This window comes from Macaca mulatta, chromosome 11 (assembly GCF_049350105.2).
Source record: "Macaca mulatta isolate MMU2019108-1 chromosome 11, T2T-MMU8v2.0, whole genome shotgun sequence".
Classification (NCBI taxonomy): Eukaryota; Metazoa; Chordata; class Mammalia; order Primates; family Cercopithecidae; genus Macaca; species Macaca mulatta.
The window spans coordinates 111,985,717-112,005,288 of record NC_133416.1 but is presented as its reverse complement, the minus strand read 5'-3'; the positions used below and the strand labels follow the sequence as shown (position 1 = coordinate 112,005,288).

Below are 19,572 nucleotides of genomic sequence, written 5' to 3'. Positions count from 1 at the left end.
TCATCCATAGAGCCAAAAGAAGCTCTGTGGGGAATCAGAACAGGATTGGATATGGATTGAAAAACTGGGACTTGAAGTGCAGGCTTGCAGCTTCCTGGCTTGCAACTTCCTAGCAGTGGCACCATGGATGGCCATTTAGAGAGGCATGTTGTTCAGTGCCAAAAACATGGGGTTCTGAAGGCGCATCAGCCTGGGCTTGAATACTGGCTCTGCCACCAAAGCCATTTACTGACAGCCTTCATGGCCTCTTCGCAAGAGTAGTGGAACTGTGTGATCACAGTGGACCTTCTAATGCGTTACTCTACAAAGAGCTTATAGAAAAAATGGAATGAAGAAAAGCTTCCATTCACCCGATAAACAGAAAGAATTCGGATCTATGGCAGTTTTTACCAGGGCTGAGTCTGCCAACGGAGCCCGCATGTTCATCCTTTGATACACATGAGCAGGGCCCCCCGCATGCTAAAGTCCACGGCCCACCCCACCCCTACAGTCTTTTGTTAATGAGCCATGAACAAACCATACACAGAAAGCAGCTTCTTTTTTTCTTCAATTTAATTGAAGTTACTTAGAAAAATAATCAGGCTTGAATGGCTTTTCCTGGAGGAAGGTTCATGAACATTTTCACGCTTTTGTTGGCAATGTGGAATTCAGCTTTCTTTAACAGTACAGCAAGATACAGGGAGCGTTTTCTACAACAGGCCCTCTACTGCATACAAATATGTAAAAAAAGAAAATCACACTCCACAAAGATGTGAAATTACATGTCCATATGCCATACTGAGCATGCTCATAAGAAATTAGTATGGGCAGCTCCTTCTGGACCTAACAAAGTATAGCAGACTGACGTTTGCCTGTTATCAGCCAAGGGTCAAGTGGATTCTAGAAGGCCTTGTTGCCTGTAGGGTTCTAACTGGTTGTGATGGAAAAAGGTTGGAGGAAATGCTGGTGGTGGGAACTTGGGGGAGTGATGTGGTCAGTCCTGCTGACATAGAAGTGGGCAAGGAAGGTATTTGGTCACTGGGATTGCACAGAATGGGGCAGCTGAGATTGTGTGTGTGTGTGTGTGTGTATGTGTGTGTGTATGTAGGGGAGGACTGGCTAGGAAAGCAAGCAGAGTCTCTCGGCTTCTTCTGCCAACTCTATCTCAGCGCTGATCGAGACCCCACCAGCCAAGCATTTGTGGGACCCACACACTTTGTTCTGGAGCTTTCTAGTAGCCAGGATTAGACCCCTGTGCTTCATGCTTTTGCCACCAGGTGAACCGGTGCAACTTGCAACTGAAGTTTCCACTGCCCGCTGCTCTCCTGTGGCATCCACATCCTGAATAGGCAGGAGGGTGCAGCTCACCTGGTGCACAGGGAGGAGGAGGAACGTCCCCTCTGAGACACTACAGGTCAGCAGACCACCTTCTTCCCAGACCAGCTGGGGAGGGCAGGGAGGCGGGGTCTGGAGGAGCTGCGGGAATCATCTAGAGCTTTCCAACCAAAGGGATAAAGTAAGCAGGAATGTCCTTGCAAATTCTGCCCTGGCTGTACCTGGTCTTTAAAACACAGCAGCACCTTTGAGAAGTGGCTGGGAGATTGAACGCCTGCCTGTACTTTTCTCCAGCTAAGCATGCATAGAAAGTAGTTTCAAATATTCCTCTTTAAAAAACACAAACTTTCATTTTCCAGGCACACTTCACCAGTGGATTTCTTTAACCAAGGACACAGAATTTATACATTCTGCAAAAAACAGTTGAATCCATTTTTTTTTTTAAGTTTCAATGCCATTAGAAAAGAAAATGTGAACACAAAGCAAAACACGGGGAGAAAGAGTCCCTCATTCCAGAAATCTATTGATGTCATGTCCCCTGAAGGACAATCTTTCTCACTTAAGAGAGAGAAGCCGGATGAAAGAAGGCCATCTTCACATGACAGTGAGCTGGCTTGTACAACTGATCAAAGACGGACATAGAAATGCAAAGCAACATGAATTTCCATTGAAAATCCCCCAAAAAGCACAGGGAACGATTCCAAACTATGAAACTGAAGAAACACTCATCAAGAGATCATCTGTTCCCACTGAGCACCCTTTTGAGCTTGAGGAGGAGGGAGCCACCCTGGGCCCTATACCCTACTCGCCCTCTCCTCTCTTCCTTCTGTCCACACCACCCAAGACTTCCTCCACTCCCTCTGGGAGGGATGGAATCGTAGTCCATGGCAGTATCCAGGATTAGAACCATTGCACTTAAGTAAAAGCTTAATTCATTTAATAAAGTACCTCTTGCTATATAAACCAGATGGAGACTGTGGTGCTAGTTTGTATTTTTTTTTTTAATGGAAGGGTGTTGGGGTGGCAGTTTTTATCCTCAACGACCTCAGATATGCTAACTCAGCTTAAGCAAAGTATACTTGGTGGAACCCTAGCTCTGTGGGGTGATCTGCAAAATAAAGTATCCTGGTCATGTACGTTCAGGAAATGCTACAGACTCAAGGATTAGTTTTGGGGATTCACCATGCACAGCACACATTCAAGGCTCTGAAAAGTCCTACAGAAAGGAAACTGACTTAACTTTGTTTCTTAAGGATATTTGACCACAAAACCCTTAGTTTGCATCACACCAACCTGATGCCTCCTGGAACCTGTGTTCTGTAGAGTACGTATTAGAAAATGTTGGACAACCTGTTTCGTTATCAGAAGTCCCATTTCTGAGGACAGTGTTCCCTGCCTGGAAATAAGGTCCAGATTCTCAATTCCAGGGACAGCCAAGGTCTGTCACTCTACCTGGTAAAACACACTGCATAAATCTCCATCCATCAAGGGTATAGTTGCTGTGCCCTTCACAAAGGGGAGAGAGCTCGGAAGAAGGTACACAACGTTTTATAAATAGCTCCAGCTAACTTCTCCGGCCCACATCTCACTCATGTTAAAGAAAATAATTTCCCTGGTGAGATGTTGCAGCTGCTGCCCACTGAGCTTGCTGTGAGCTTTACAATACAATCTTAATAGTTTCTGTGAATAAATTATTCAATTTTTGTTTGTTTAGAATATCCTCACCCCTTCACTATATACTGCATCAAAAACAAAACAAAAGGCAAAACTTACCCACACCCCATCCCACCCTCCCCTATTATTAAAACTATTATTATTATTATATACAGTATCTGCTACCAACTCATTCACTAGCTGTAAGAGGGATGTGGCTCAAACTTCAACCGAGAAGCATCAGCAATGGCTGGAAATGAGAAACGTGTTTAGATGTTAATTAGCAAGGAACAGGAAATGAAGTTTCCAGGCGTCCAGAGGAAATGGGGCATGGATTAACAGCATGGAAGGCTGTCTTTGCTGCTCATGCATGGCAGTTACCAAGGTGCTGATGGTCTTTCAGCCTCTGGAGGATGTGGGAGGGTGTGCATGTGCCTATGTGTACAAATGGTCCACCTCTGACCTTCATGAGGGGCAAAAACCATTGCAAATCCCCAAATGTACGAGTCTCACCTTGGCATTTCACACTTGTATGTGGCAAGCAGTAGAAGATAACACTTCTAAACGGGGATGTGGTGCTAGGCTGGATGGAGATGACAGTAGGAGGCACTTGAGGAGTGTTCCCCTTTCCTCACCCAAGGCAGACATTGCTAATCACATTGCACTCTTCCACACTGTGCCTGGAGAATCCATTCTGGGGCTTAAAGGCAGACATTACCCATCAATTGGAGCAGGCACATGATAGGAAACATTTTTTTAGCATCTTTTCTGTTGGGCAATGAGCTTGGGATCACTCATGAAGATAAAGTGGCCTGCTCCGAATGTGAGGTTTTCAAATTTGGGCCATAGAAAAATGAAAATGTGTAGGGGTCATGGACCCTCTGGTGTTGCTCATGAATAGTCCAAACCTCATGTCAAGTCCATGAATATCAGGGGTTTGCTAATTGTCGAGCTGGATGCTCTATGTCACGTTAAAGCTTTTTGAGGGCCAAGACTATTGGGTTTGTTCAACACTCTATCTTCAGGGCCTAGTATAGAGTAGATGCTCAATAAATACTTGTCAAATATAAAGCAACAGCCACTTCACCTTCACCACGACTGGCACTGCCAGTTTAAAAATTCCTGTTAAAAAAGCCTATTGTATCAGATTGCTATTTCTGGTGAAAAATTGCTACAATCAACTTTCTCCTTGGGTTAAAAAAAAATAACATTTCTTTAGTGCAAGGGACTTTCAGGTCAATTGGAATTGGTTTGGAATGACTCCCTTGCAAAGATGCCTCTAAGTGCAATAGCAACCTAGTTATTTCTAGCAGAAATTCAAGAATGGTGGCATCTGTACACATGACAATGGCTGTTATCACATGACTCCATGAAAGGTTAGTAAGGAGAACATTCATGCCCCCAAATGAGCTGTAGCAAGCAAAGCAGGAAACATAGATTTCTTCTGGAAAGACGTCAGAATTTTGCTGCCACAAAAAGAAATAATGAGACCATGTTTAAATAACTATAAATAATATTAATTAGAATTTATGGAATGCACAATTCATGGAATTCACCAGAACACAAGGAAACCTTTGAGACAGTGTTGCAGTATTCACTTCTACAGACAAGGACGACCCATCCTATTTCCCCTGCAAAGACAGCTGTCCTTCCCTACGAAGGATTTTAAATAATTCTCACTATGCTGCTCGCAGCATCATCCCCAAAGAAATATTAATTTACAAAATAACCCAATATCCATATAATTCTTTTGACAAATAAAAATCTTAAATTAAAAAGCATGATTCTCTCCCTCTCCCCACCCCCTTTATTCCAATTTCAGGTAGCTTGGCACTGAGTAATTGAACATTAAAAAATCGAGTTTGTAGACTTCGTACAGCTGCGTTTGGTGCTCTGAGCTGATGTTCTGGAAGAATTCTGTGGTCATTTCATCAGTAGTTCTCGTAGACTTTGCATAGGTGGGGAACTTCAGGTAGCTGCCCACTCCTGCCAGCTGCAGGACGTAATTAGAATCCTCTTCCAGTGTCTCGTACTTGCCCACGAGGTCATAGTGGATGTGGCAGGGGTGGCAGAGTGAGTAGACGGTTTGCCAGTGTTCGTTGAAAGGCTCCTCCCGCTGGGTGTGTGGGTCGATGAGATAGGCCACAAACTCCTCGAATTTGACATCGTCCCCTTTGCGCAGGGCCTCCTGCGTGGCGTTCTTCCGCTGGCGTTTGATGATCTTGGTGCCGTACCGCTTGTGGAAGGAGATGTTGTACTTCTGGGTGAACTTGTTGCGGTAGGCGGACACCAGCCTCTCGAAGGGCTCCCGGACAAACAGGAACTTCATGTAGCTTTTCAAGCGGTGGTTGATTTCTGGGATGCTGTACTGGTTCAGGGTCTTCAGGTTGGCGGAGACGTGCGCCTCGTTGGCCGGGATCTCCATGGGGTCGCTGTACTTCCCCCGCCCGGTCAGGACCATCATGAGCCGCTTCCAGTTGGTGCAGGCCACCTTGGGCACGTAGCAGTAGATGAGCTCGTGGTCCTCATCCACCACCAAGTGCTTCAGGTCGTTGGGGGTCAGCACCCTCCGCTTACGGCTTGTGGCGCTGTTGGCTCGGCACGTGTCTGTCACCTGGTCCCGCCGCATCTGGTGCAGGACAGCAGTGTTTGAGAGCTCCAGCTGCAGAGGGGACACAAGAGGAATAAGAACTCAGTAATTGCCTGAAACATTTCCACTTGGCTACAAGTAGATCATAAATCCACCCATTCAAATACGTATCTAAGCTGGGTGCAGTGGCTCATGCCTTTAATCCCAGCACTCTGGGAAGCTGAGGCAGGAGGATTGCTTGAGGCCACAAGTTCAAGACCAGCCCAGGCAACATAGTGAGACCCCCATCTCTAAAAACATTAAAAAATTAGGTAGGCATGGTGGTGTACACCTGACATCCCAACGACTTGGGAGGCTGAAGCAGGAGAATCTCACTTAAGCCCCAGAGTTCAAGGTTACATTGAGGTATGACTGTGCCACTGTGCTCTAGCTTGGGTGACAGAGCAAGACCCTGTCTCTAAACACACACACACACACACACACACACACACACACACACACACACACACAACACACTGATCCAGACCTCATGATGTATAAAGCACTCTGCTCAGCACTGCTAAGAGACATAAGACATAACCTTTAATCATTCATAGTCTAGGAGGTGCCAGGGCAGAGAGCCGTCAGCCTCAATGGAGGGCAAAGGGAAATGCTTGGGAAGATATGTGTGTTCCTCTGAATTCGAAGAGCAACAGTTTCTCCCCAAAGGCCATTCATTCCCAGTCCAAACCAAAGCTCACAGTCCACCTAGAACAGGAAACAGGAGGACACTCTGCCCTGCTCTGCCACCGCCTGCATCTCCAGCACCCAGAGACGCAGAGACCTTCACGGAGTGGTGGCACCCAATTGTCGGCTTCCTGCCTTACCTCCACCACCACTCGTGAAAGTTCAGTGTGGTCCTTCTTTTATATAAATGGAATAATATTAATTGTGATGCAAGTGATAGAGAAACTGGGGGCACAGGGCTATGGAATAGTTGCTCCGGAGCCACAGATGAGGTGGTAGCCTGGTGGCCTCCTTGCCTCAGGAACCAAGGCCCCATTCATACACTGGTCTTTTGGGGTTCTCCATAGGCCAGTGCCAACCTGCTTTTCCAGCCTGACTCCTACTCCTCACCCCTTCATAACCAAAGGAGGCTCCCGAGAAACCAATGATTCACTTTTTGCCACAAGCATTCCTTAGGCTGGGCACATCTGGGATTCTCCCTTCTCAATCTCTGCTGGTGCAAAGTTGACAATTCTATTCTTTTCTTTTCTCTTTTCTTTTTTTTTCCCCAGAGTCTCACTCTGTTGCCCAGGTTGGAATGCAGTGGCGCGATCTTAGTTCATTGCAACCTCCGCCTCCAGAGTTCAAGCAATTCTCCTGCCTCAGCCTCCTGAGTAGTTGGGATTACAGGCATGCACCACCATGCCCCGCTAATTTTTATATTTTTAGTGGAGACGGGGTTTCACTATGTTGGCCAGGCTGGTCTTGAACTCCCGACCTCAGGTGATTGGCCAGCTTCAGTCTCCCAAAGCGCTGGGACTGCAGGGGTGAGCCACTGTGCCTGGCCCCAAACTTGACAATTCTTCATGGCCCCACACACTCCCTGCCACACTAGTGGAAGAATCATTCCCTCTACTGAACACCCACAACACTGAGTGTGCTTCATAGCACAACCCTCCTGTCTACTTCATTCTTGTTTTTCTCAACTCCCGTGGCCACTTGCTTCACAGGAACTCAGAGCCCCAGAGTCACTGCCTCCTCCAGGCCAGACTGTGGGTGACTTTGAGCCCTGAGAATGCAGCCATATCCATGAAATCCTCCAATCACCTGGACAGCCAAGTCAGTAGAGCCTAGGACTTGAGTGCAACCCAATTATCTGCCCCTGCTCCTCCAACTTTGAACCTCAGTCTGCACAATTTATATTAAAAGGTACATAGGGCCATTGGGATGGGCCTAAATTAGGGCCACTGATGAGTTTGCTGGGGACCTGAGGGGCATCATGGTAGCCACCAGGGAGAAGCCATTGCACCCTGCATTAAGTTCCACGTCCATCTCCTCTCATGGTCCCCAGGACAAAGGATGGTGATGGTCACCATGACAACAGCAGACAGTGTGACTAAGGAGTTACTCTGTAGGAGGCACCTTCACAGGTGATTTAAATACATTATGTTTAATCTTCCCAGAAATACGCTGAACTACAACATGCCATCGCCACTAAAAATTTTTATACTCAAGGGAGGAAGCAAACCAAGACAGAGTACTAACGCTTTGCAAGGTCTGTGTGTGAAGAGTATGGTGATTCTCTCACTGCTTTAACCTCACAAATAACTGGTGGAAATCTGGAAAGAGTTGTTAGTATCCCCTGATGTGCATTCCCCTTTGAAATCTGACATCGACACTCCTCCCATCAAGAAATAGAGACTATTTCTCCAGCTCTTTGAATGGGGGCTGGCTGTGACTTGCTCTGATGAGTAGAATGTGGTAGAAGCAATGATGAACATGTTCTGAAGCCTATTAGGAAGGTCTGCAGTTCCTAGCCTTCACGCTGTTGGAACACTGCCCTGAGACAGTCATGCTATGGAAAGACGTGTCCAGCCTCCTGGAGGATGAAGACTAGGGCACTGCAGACCAGTACCAACTGCCAGCCACCCACTGACCAAAGTGGTGTGAATGATCCCAGGAGAGACCAGCAGACCTGCTTAATTACCTACCCACAGAGCTGTGGCAGATGACATATCAGTGCTGTGTTAAGTCACTAAGTTTTGGGGCGATTTGTTGCCCAGCAATAAATAACTGAAACAGGAGAGCTGAAAAACAGGAGAGCTAAGGGTCCCAGTCAGGATATGATGCTGAGACCCTCAGCCAGATTCCAGAGAAGCAAGGCCACCATATATATTTTTGGTTTCCACTTGGTAAAACCAGGTTAGCCTGGAGTTTCCCAAATTGGAAATAACTGGCAAATTACTGACCTCTGGTTATTCACAGACCAAATAGCACCACTCAACAAATTTATCCCGACTATAAAGAGCAGAGCAATAATCTATTTGTGCAAAGAGCCCTGGGTTACTGAACCACGGATCCAGTTTCCATGTTATTATGACCCAAATATGGGGCCTGGACCTTTCTTGGCCTTTGTTTCCTTGCCTGTGCCATGGAGATCCTCACTCCCATGCCTTGTTAGGCTGGTGTGAGGACTATAAGGTGTGTATTCCATGGCTTGAACACAGTAGATACACAATCAGTAGTATTTCTTCCTTTCCTCCCTCTCTAGGCTGCCCCTGCCTTGCCTGCAGAAAGAGGCAGTTAGATTAACTGACTGCTGGGGTTGTGGCCACCTTTAATGCTGGGTAGAGCCCACTTTCTTCCAGGGTAGCCAACTGGTGGCCATGCACTCTTTTCTGGGTCCCATAGAGAATCTTCCAGAATGTTCTTCCTTAGTGCCTGGACTCTTGTATTGTTTTGTCTTGCTGAGATTTTGCCACAAAGGCTCAATGCCCAGTGGTCATGGGTCCTCCATCAATCCAAATCTCCAGTTATGCTATTTTTTAGTTCTCCAAGTATAAGTGACCCTAGGCATATGCCAAGAAATATCAAAAGCAAGCTGCAGAATTTCCTAATTTTCTCTCCTGCACAATATATATCAGGATGATGATGACACCTAACACTGACTGGGTGAGTGCTCATTGTGAGCCAGGTAACGCTCTTCATGCTTCACACTGACTAACTTCTTCAATGCAATCAGTCATAACGGAGATTATCAGGATCTCCATTTTATAGCTGAGGATCCTTCAGATGCACCAACACATGAATGATAATATGGAAAACGATTTGTGGAGCACTCCTTGTTCATTACCTTGAGGAGAGTCTCCCCATATTTGTAAAGCTACGGTGGTCTCAGCATTGCATTCTGTCAATGAGGAAACGGGCTGAGACAGACAAAGTGACTGCCCAAGGTAAGTCCTTCTAAGAGAAGCAGAACTGTGACGCGAGCCAGGGGGTGTGACTCAGATCTATGCTTGTCACACCGTTCTGGCATGAAGTCTCTGCCTTACCAAATAGAGATACCACAGAGCCAGAACTCTGTCTTTCCACAGTGGTACACCCCCGTGCTTGCAAGAGTGCCAGCCCCACAGGAGATGCTCCATAAGTGTTTGTTGAGTGAATGAATGAATGGCTTAATAATCTCTGTAGGGATACTTGATCTGTAAGCAGGAAAACCCCTCTGTAGTTAAAGAAATTTCTGGGCCAGGCGCGGTGACTCATGCCTGTAATCCCAGCACTTTGGGAGGCCACAGCGGGCAGATCACTTGAGGTCAGGAGTTTGAGACCACCTGGCCAACATGGCGAAACCCCGTCTCTACTAAAAATACAAAAATTAGCCAGGCGTGGTAGCGGGTGCCTGTGATCCCAGCTACTCGGGAGGCTGAGGCAGGAGAACTGCTTGAACCTACTTTTCCTGCCTGATTCCTACTCCTCACCCCTTCATAACCGAAGGGGAGGTCCCTTCAGTTAAGGAGACGGAGGTTGCAGTGAGCTGTGATCGCGGCACTGCACTCCAGCCTGGGCAACAGAGTGAGACTCTGTCTCAAAAATAAATAAATAAATAAATACATTAATTAATTAACTTCCCAATTGTTCATCGATATCATAAAGTTCTTTCATAGAGCTGTACTGGGACAAATAATGTGCCTCCCAAATTCATGTCCACCCAGAACCTCGGAAAGTGATTTGATATGCAAATAGGGTTTTTGCAGATGCAATTAGTTAAGATGAGATTATACTGGATTAGGGTATAATCCAATGGGTGGTGTCCCTATAAGAAGAGAAAGTAGAGATACAGAGACACACAGGGAGAATGCCACATGTCTCCACATGGCATTTGTCTCCATGTGGCATTGACACATCCACGAGAACGATGTGTCTCCAAGCCAAGAAATGCCAAAGACTGCCGGCTGCCACCAGAAGCTGGGAAGAGGCAAGGAAGGATCCATTCCTCCGGAGCCTTCAGAGGGCATGCCCTGCCAACAGCTTGATTTCAGACTTCTGCCTTCCAGGACTGTGAGAGAATCCATTTCTTTAGTTTTAAGCCACTCAGTTTGTGGTAATTTGTTACGATGGCCTCAGGAACCTAACAGGGGAGGTCAATCATTCGAGTGATAACTTTGAGCAAGTTGGTACTAAATTATAAGTTTAAAGAGAAGATAACATCATATAAGAGACTATTTTACATAGAAGAATAAGGACAACGTATTAGGGCACTTGCAGAGTGAGGATAAGATTTGAAATAAGAAGATCTGGGCTTGATCTTGGGCAAGAGCCTTAACCTTCTGAGTCTCAGTTCCTTTATTTGCAAAATGGGGATCGTACCACCTACCCCGCGGGGGTGGTGACTACAGCAAATAAGGTACATTTCAGCATTCAGTAAATAAGATCAACTCTAGTACAGGATTTGGACAAGGTATGGCACAAAATAGGTGGTTAATATGTAGGCATTCTTTTATCAAAGAAGAAAAAAGAAATCTGAAAAAGAACTCCTGGCTAGAAATCTCAAAGACAAATTTCACCAGCTCTGTAATTTTGCTGCAGGTCAGCCCTAGGTCATTGGATTTAATTAATATTTATTTTGAATAGGAAAACTCTGACCTTTGCAATTCATGACTTCTTAGCTGATGTATTCATCACCCTAAGAGAAGCATTCATGGGCCTCTTGGGCTGTTGAACAATGCCATTAAACAAAACAAAACCTGTGCTAAAGGAAATGAAAGGACTAGAAAGGAAACGGGGTCCATCAATTTGCCATTTGCATCACTAAGGACAATTTTGAAGGCAATAAGTTACTAAGATGAGCAGAGAAATAAGGGGATCTCCCCCTCGCCCCCTCCCAAGCTCTTTTCAGTTGGAGACAATTTTCTGGCCACCTGAATCCCCAGGGCGGTAACATGCCAGTTAATACTGCATTCAGGACCACAAAGGCAGGAAAAACGGAAATGACACCAGCATATCATTTTACATTCAGTTGCAGAGGTGGAAAATAACTTAGTGGGGCTCTAAAACCTGGTATTTGAGGTTTCTTTCCCCTCCATTTCCTTCTTCTCCACAGCAGTTTAAGGGGCAAAGGGTGTACCTGCCACGACGAGGCACACACAGTTTCCCCTCAGGAAGACTCTGGGGTAGGGGTCAAGACAATGCTTCTCAAATCCAAGATGGAAATTCACCTGGGTCTCTAGTATTAATGTTTTAAAAAATACATTTTAATTGGTTTTTATAATTTTTCAATTTTAAAATAATTTCAGGTGACAGAGTAAGCCGCTTGTCTCGAAAAATAAAAATATTTTCAGACTAGTAGTGATTCAAGTTATTAAAAATAAAATGGTACTAAAATGTGCACAAGCCAGGCACGGTGGCTCACACCTGTAATCCCAACATTTAGGGAGGCCGAGGCGAGTGGATCAACTGAGGTCAGGAGTTCGAGACCAGCCTGGCCAACATGGCAAAACCCCTTCTCTACTAAAAATACAAAAATTAGCTCGGTGTGGTGGTGGACGCCTGTACTCCCAGCTACTGGAGAGGCTGAGGCAGGGGAAAAATCACTTGAACCCGGGAGGCAGAGGTTGCAGTGAACTGAGATTGCACCATTGCACTCTAGCCTGGGTGACAGAGCGAAACTCCGTCTCAAAAAAAAAAAAAGGGCAGAAATATAAAACCAGGTGCACAACTACAAGTCCAAAATAAACATAAACATTCAAATGCACAACATTAACATGAGGGATGATGTTGTTTTACTGGAACTAAAGCCCCGCCTGAAACCACACAGACGCTCGCTGACGGCTGTGGGTCAGGGTGTTTGCAGTAGAGCTTCCCTCTTCTCCTGTGCTGCATAAGGACTCGGTTTCCTAACCACTTCCCCCTTCCTAGTTACTAGGAAACTCAGCATGCTGGAATCTCATTTGACCTTTACTTGGTAAAAGCTCATCATGTATGTATTTTCCTTTTCTGCTCATTTCCAATTAGTCCGAGACAATAATGAAGCTACATGGAACCCTCAAGAACATGAATGAACACAGGCACCACGACTTCACATGGCAGAACTCGGTGATCTGGGGCAGACCTGAGGATCCAGAAATGGATAATCATTTTTCAAAAGATTATCACCAAAATAAAAAATGCTCCATTAATAAAGTTCTTCTATGGAACTCTAGACCCCTGGGGGTTCTATCTGTGGACTTCTTGAACCTTGGTTTATGAAACCTGGATTAAGAACAGCCCTGGACAGGCCACAGGGAAGAGAGGAATTCTTTACCATCGTGTCAAAATGGGGCAGGAGAGATTTCTGATGACAGCCTGGGGTGTTCCAGAAATGTCCACATTTATTCAGAGGATCGACGGCTTGTTAGAGATTGTGATCAGGAAAACAGCGATTTCTAACGTTAAAAAATGCAGACCTGGTCATGTCACTGCCATGCTCCTCCTGTCTCCAACAGGGCTCAGACGAGCTTTTGTAACTGTCGTAACCCCTCAGCCACTAACATGTTCCCTGAGCACAGTTCCGGAACTACCGATGGGACCGACAGCTCTGGGGACATCAGGAAGACAAGAGAGTGAAGAAGACTCACTCATTAATGAAGAAGAACCTGTTCCCTCATCAGTAAAAGAGAATGCCCAATTTTTCCAACCAAGTTTGATCAGTTTTACAAAGAAAGGACTTGTTGATCTGACAATTATCTGAACTGTGAGCTCCATGTCTTTCTTCCTACACTCCCTTTCTCTCCCCTCTTCTTGTTTGCTTTCTCAAAAGGTTTTGAAGAGACCATAACAAAGGACATATGTGCAGTATGAAATAAAAATAGAAAAAACCATATTCTATGAGGGCTGGGATTTAGAATGTCAATTGGTTGTGGGCTCCTAGCAGCAAGGACAAAAGGGGAAATATGGTAAAATCTTCTTGCTCTAGTTATCAGAAAAGAGAAACATTCCAGTTGTTTGGAGAGGAACATGCACAGGATTTCAAGGGACTCAGAAAATTCAGTGCCGGAGGGAGGTTCTTGGATTCAGTTTGCCTGTGTTGGGGTATGTAGAGGGTTGCTTTCTTCAGCTGACTGAATAATGCCACGATTCACTTCCACCTAAGGTCAACAGAAAGCTTCAGTATGTAAGGAACACTCACATACACCATCCCATTTAAGCAACCCGTTGGGACTCTTCCAGAGGCTGCAGAGCCTACTAAAAGAAAGTTTATATTTAGCCGACCAGACCCGACTCCAACCATGCGTCACTCTCTCCTGGGCTGGTTACCCCTGAGTACTAATCATCCTTCATGCCAGTGGTTCTCAAACGAGCCTGCGTGAACATTCTTACCTGGAGGGCTTGTTAGAACGCAGCTTGCTGGGTTCTCCTCCCAGAATTTCTGACTCAGTAGGTCAGACAGGCCTGAGAACCTACATTTCTAGCAAGCCCCCCCAAGTGTTTGGGCCACCATAATAAAATACCACAGACCAGGTGGCTTAAACAACAGAGATTTATTTTTTCACAGTTCTGGAGGCTGGAACTTAAAGACTAAGGTGCCGGGTGGGGCTGGTGTTCCCTGAGGCTTCTCTCTTTGGCCTGTAGATATGCCTTGCTTGCTGCCTCCTCACGTGGCCATCTCTCCCTGGCTCCCCCCACCACTCCCCCCTACTCCCCCCAGTTTCCCCCCACTTCTCCCTCCACTCCCCCCAACTCCCCCCTACTCCCCCCACTCCCCTCCCACTCCCCTCCCACTCCCCCCACCATGCGCCCCAGGTGTCTCTTCCTCCTAATCTCCCCCCTCCCCTCACGCCCCCACGGGGCATGTGCTCCAGGTGTCTCTTCCTCTTACAAGGACACCAGTCAGACTGGATCAGGGCCCCACTCAAAAGTCCTCATTTTTCCTCAGTCCCCCACTTAACAGCCCTCTCTCCAAATACAATCACCTTTGGAAGTCCTAGGTGTTGAAAATTCAACATATGAATTTGGGAGGGACACAATTCAATCCACATAACACCAGGAGATGCTGATGCTGCTGGACTGGGAACCAAACTTTGAGAACCACAGTTTTATACTATTTGGAAATGACTGTAATCTAACGTCTTTCACCAATTCACAGCTATACCTAATTACAAAACACAGAACCCAGGTTTGCCATCTGCTGCCGGGAGACTCCTAGATCCACCCCCAGCCCCAGCCCCAGCCTCCAACTCCCTTCATCTCGCTTTGATCTCTCAAAAGTATAAATTAGGTCAGAGGAGGGCTGATTCTAGGAAACCGTGAACATGGCTCCGGGCTCTGGGCTGTGTCCTGCATTCTCGTTTAGATGTCTATTTTTAATTTGGACATTTATAAAAGGCAACCATAATTAGTTTAAGTACCAAATTTAGGGACTGTTTGAAAAAGTCTTTAAAATTTTACTACGTTTCATCTTAAAAGGAAGAGCTGGTTTCCCTTAAATTAAAACATTTCTGCAGCGTTTGCAATTTCCCTCAGACACAGACACCCAAACGGGAGGAAGAGAGGTTGCCCCCTTTGACTGTCTCGGGGTGGGCAGAGTGAGGAGGACATGCAGGGAAATCGACCCAGAGAAATAGGTACATTTGGAAGCACCAAGTGACTGACGGTTTTCTGAATCTGCCTTTAACAACTGTTAGCTTGGGTCTAGCCTCAGTTTCTCCACTTAAAAATCTGCATGCAAAACCCCTTTCAGCATCTCAGTTGCGCTGCCATCATCTGTCTGTTTCAGAACTGGGGGAGGGGGAGGAGTACCCCATGAGCTGATTTGCTCTGATTATATGACATTTCCTTCTGGTAGAGGAATTCCTAAACTCTCATGAAAAGGGCTGGTCATGAGGAATCACTGAAGACACCACATTCACAGCAAAAAAAAGGGTCACATGTTTATACCAGCTACCATATACTGAGCACTTACTATGTACCAGCTACTGTTGATCTTCACATGCTATGAGGTAGGTATCATTAGTATTTTCAACTTGTGGATGAGGAAACTGAGGCACAGGGAGAATAACTGACTTGCTCAAGCTCAGGGAGCTAGGAACTGGGTCTGGGGTTCAAGTCCCGGCAGCCTGTGCTCTGAGACCCCGCATGGTGCAGCCTCCTGGGGTCTGGAGACCCACCTGGGAGTTATCAGCTCCTGGGCGGTCACTAGAGGTGTGGGTCTCAACCCTCGTAGCTCACTGGGATCACAGGAGAGCTTTAAACACGGAGGCCTGAGTCCCACCCCAGAGATCCGTTATATTTAATTGCTCCTGGAAATCTGAGGCTACCCGGGTGAGACCCCACTATTTCAGGAGCTCCAATGCCAGGAGCTATAAGCTAAAGCAAAGACCTGGACCGGAGTATTCACTGGCATATGATCTTGGGCCAGTTTCATCTTCCTGGTCCTCAGGTTTAAGATAGGGGACTTTTCATTCAGTAGAGCCAGGGGTCAAAGGTCTAGAAGGCCACAGGTCTCAGACATCTTTGGGTGCATTTTAGAGGAAGCACTAAGAATTACATAATGCTCAAAAACTCTTAAGTTTAGCAAAGAAAGGAGAAAAATATTGGGCCTTTAAAGAAACGATCTGGTCTGGACCTGCTGCAAAATGTAAAGGGTTTAGGAAAGAAGTGATTTCATATTAACTGACATTAACGTTGTCAGGGAAATTGGTTTCTCTGGATTGTAACTTGTCACTAGGGAAGCACCTGTTTGACTGCAAGGAACAACAACCGAATCTGCAGAAGCTTTGCCTTCCTTTCCAAGGCAAAAGGAAGAAGGAAAATGCACCGTGGCTGGAAAGCATTTTGAGCCCTGAAGGTGAGGTAGGAGGCTCTGGGTGATGGTGATGGAGGGCCCGGTGTTAGCCTCTGGATCAGCCCCCAGTCAGCCTCAGCTGACATTGGCACAGGTGAGTGATAGTTCTGAGCTCCATTTTAACCTTGGGAGCTTTATAGGCAGAAGAAAATGAACAGAAAGGAAAGCCCAGGATTTGCTGAGCAATGAGAAAGGATTGTTTCACCATAGTAGTTAAAGTTCTTTTGTAGGCAGGATTTATATTGGGTGACCTGGGTTAGAGTCACAAACTCAAAGGCTCTCCAGAGCCATCAGGAAATAGAAATGAATGGACTCGGCACCTAGAATGGGAATGAACCCAATCACAGTCCCCGGGCCACTGAAGGTGGCTGATGCCATGTAGATCTCACTGATACCGTCATTAGGGAATGAGGACCTGGTCTTTCAAGATGTTTCAATTTCTCAAGAGAAGTCAGAATACAAACCCAGAGCCAACATCATACTAAATGGGCAAAAGCTGGAAGCATTCCCCTTGAAAACCAGCACAAGACGGCTGGGTGCGGTGGCTCACGCCTGTAATCCCAGCACTTTGGGAGGCTGAGGTGGGTGGATCACAAGGTCAGGAGATCGAGACCATCCTGGCTAACAGGGTGAAACCCCGTCTCTACTAAAAATAGAAAAATTAGCCAGGTGTGATGGCGGGCGCCTGTAGTCCCAGCTACTCGGGAGAATGGCGTGAACCCAGGAGGCAGAGCTTACAGTGAGCCAAGATTGTGCCACTGCACTCCAGCCTGGGCAACAGAGCCAGACTCTGTCTCAAAAAAAAAAAAAAAAAAAGAAAAAGAAAAAGAAAAAAGAACAAAAAGAAAACCAGCACAAGACAAGGATGCCTTCTCTCACCACTCCTATTAAACACAGTATTGGAAATTCTGGCCAGGGCAATCAGGCAACAGAAAGAAATAAAGGACATCCGAGTAGGAAGAAAGGAAGTCAAACTCCCCTGTTTGCAGATGAGATGGTCCTACATCTAGAATGCCCTATTGTCTGAGCCCAAAAGCTTCTTAAGCTGATAAACAACTTCAGCAAAGTCTCAGGATACAAAATCAGTGTACAAAAATCACTGGCACTCTCATACACCAACAATAGTCAAGTCAAGAGCCAAATCAGGAACGAACTCCCATTCACAATGGCCACAAAAAGAATAAAATACCTAGGGATAAAGCTAACTAGGGAGGTGAAAGATCTCTACAAGGAGAGCTATAAGCTACTGCTCAAAAAAAATCAGAGATGACACAAACAAATGGAAAAACATTCCATGCTCATGGATAGGAAGAATCAATATCATTAAAATGGCCCTACTGCCCAAAGCAATTTATAGATTCAATGCTATTCCTATTAAACTACCACTGACATTTTTCACAGTACTAGACAAAACTATTCTATAAATCATATGGAACCAAAAAAGAGCCCGAATAGCCAAGGGAATCCTAAGCAAAAAGAATAAAGCTGGAGGCATCAGCTACCCTACTTAAAGCTATTGTACAGGGCTATAGTAACCAAAACGGTATGGTACTGGAACAAAAACAGACACATAGGCCAATGGAACAGAACAGAGAACCCAGAAATAGGACCACACACCTACAACTATCTGATACTCAGCAAACCTGACAAAAACAAACAATGAGGAAATGATTCCCTATTCAATAAATGGTGCTGGGGGCCGGGCGTGGTGGCTTATGCCTGTAATCCCAGCACTTTGGGAGGCTGAGGCAGGCGGATCACTTGAGGTCAGGAGTTCGAGAACAGCCTGGTCAACATGGCGAAACCCCATCTCTACTAAAAATACAAAAATTACCCAGGCATGGTGATGGGCACCTGTAATCCTAGCTACTTGGGAGGCTGAGGCAGGAGAATTGCTTGAACCCGGGAAGCGGAGGTTGCAGTGAGCCGAGATCGTGCCATTGTACTCCAGCCTGGACAAGAGAGCAAGACTCTGTCTCGAAAAGTAAATAAGTAAATAAATGATGCTAGGATAATTGGCTGTTCATATGCAGAAGATTAAAACTGAATCCCTTCCTTATACCATATACATAAATTAACTCAAGATGGATTAAAGACTTATATGTGAAACCCAAAACTATAAAAACCCTAGAAGACGACCTAGGCAATACCATTCATGACATACACACGGGAAAGGATTTCATGATGAAGATACCAAAAGCAATTGCAACAAAAGCAAAAATTGACAAGTGGGATCTAATTTAACTAAAGGGCTTCTGCACAGCAAAAGAAACTATCAACAGAGTAAACAGACAACCTACCGAATGGGAGAAAATTTTTACAAACTACTCATCTGACAAAGGTCTAATATCTATAAGGAACTTAAACAAATTTACAAGAAAAAAACAACCCCATAAAAAAGTGGGCAGAGGATGTGAACAGATAGTTTTCAAAAGAAGACATACAGGAGGCCAACAATCACACACAAAAGAGTTCCGCATCACTGATCATTAGAGAAATGCAAATCAAACCCACAATGAGATACCACCTCATACCAGTCAGAATGGCTATTACTAAAAAGTCAAAAATAACAGATGCTGGCAAGGTTGCGGAGAAAAAGGAACACTTATACACTGTTGGTGGGAGTGTAAATTAGTTCAGCCATTGTGGAAGACAGCGTGGCGATTCCTCAAAGACCTGAAGACAGAACTACCATTTGACCCAGCAATCCCATTAGTGGGTATATACCCAAAGGAATATAAATCATTCTATTATAAAGACACATGCACACGTATGTTCAGTGCAGCACTATTTACAATAGCAAAGACATGGAATCAACCTAAATGCCCAATAATAGTCTGGATAAAGAAAATGTGGTACATATATACCATGGAATACTATGCAGCCATAAAAAAAGAAAGAGATCATGTCTTCTGCTGGGACATGGATGGAACTGGAGACCATTATCCTTAGCAAACGAATGCAGAACAGAAAACCAAATGCCAAATGTTCTCACTTATAAGTGGGAGCTAAATGATGAGAACACATGGACACACAGGGGCCTGTTGGAGGGTGGAAGGTGGGAGGAGGGAGAAGATCAGGAAAAATAACTAATGGGTACTGGTTTAATACCTGGGTGATGACAGAATCTGAAGAACAGACACCCATGACCCAAGCTCACCTATGTAACAAACCTGCATATGTGCCCCTGAACTTAAAAGTTAGAAAAATG

The 19,572-nt window shown here is 45.5% G+C and overlaps 1 protein-coding gene across 2 annotated transcripts in view; it reads right to left on the bottom strand.

The window, feature by feature from the left end:
- Positions 1-3,145: 3,145 nt before the first annotated feature.
- CHST11 (carbohydrate sulfotransferase 11) overlaps positions 3,146-19,572 on the bottom strand; it is a 311,298-nt gene continuing 294,871 nt past the window's right edge. The window contains 1 exon segment of one of the 2 annotated variants that reach the window (NM_001258082.1): positions 3,146-5,629. In NM_001258082.1, coding sequence (NP_001245011.1) covers positions 4,775-5,629 — 855 coding nt within the window. In that variant the 3' untranslated portion in view covers positions 3,146-4,774. 2 annotated transcript variants of the gene reach the window in all.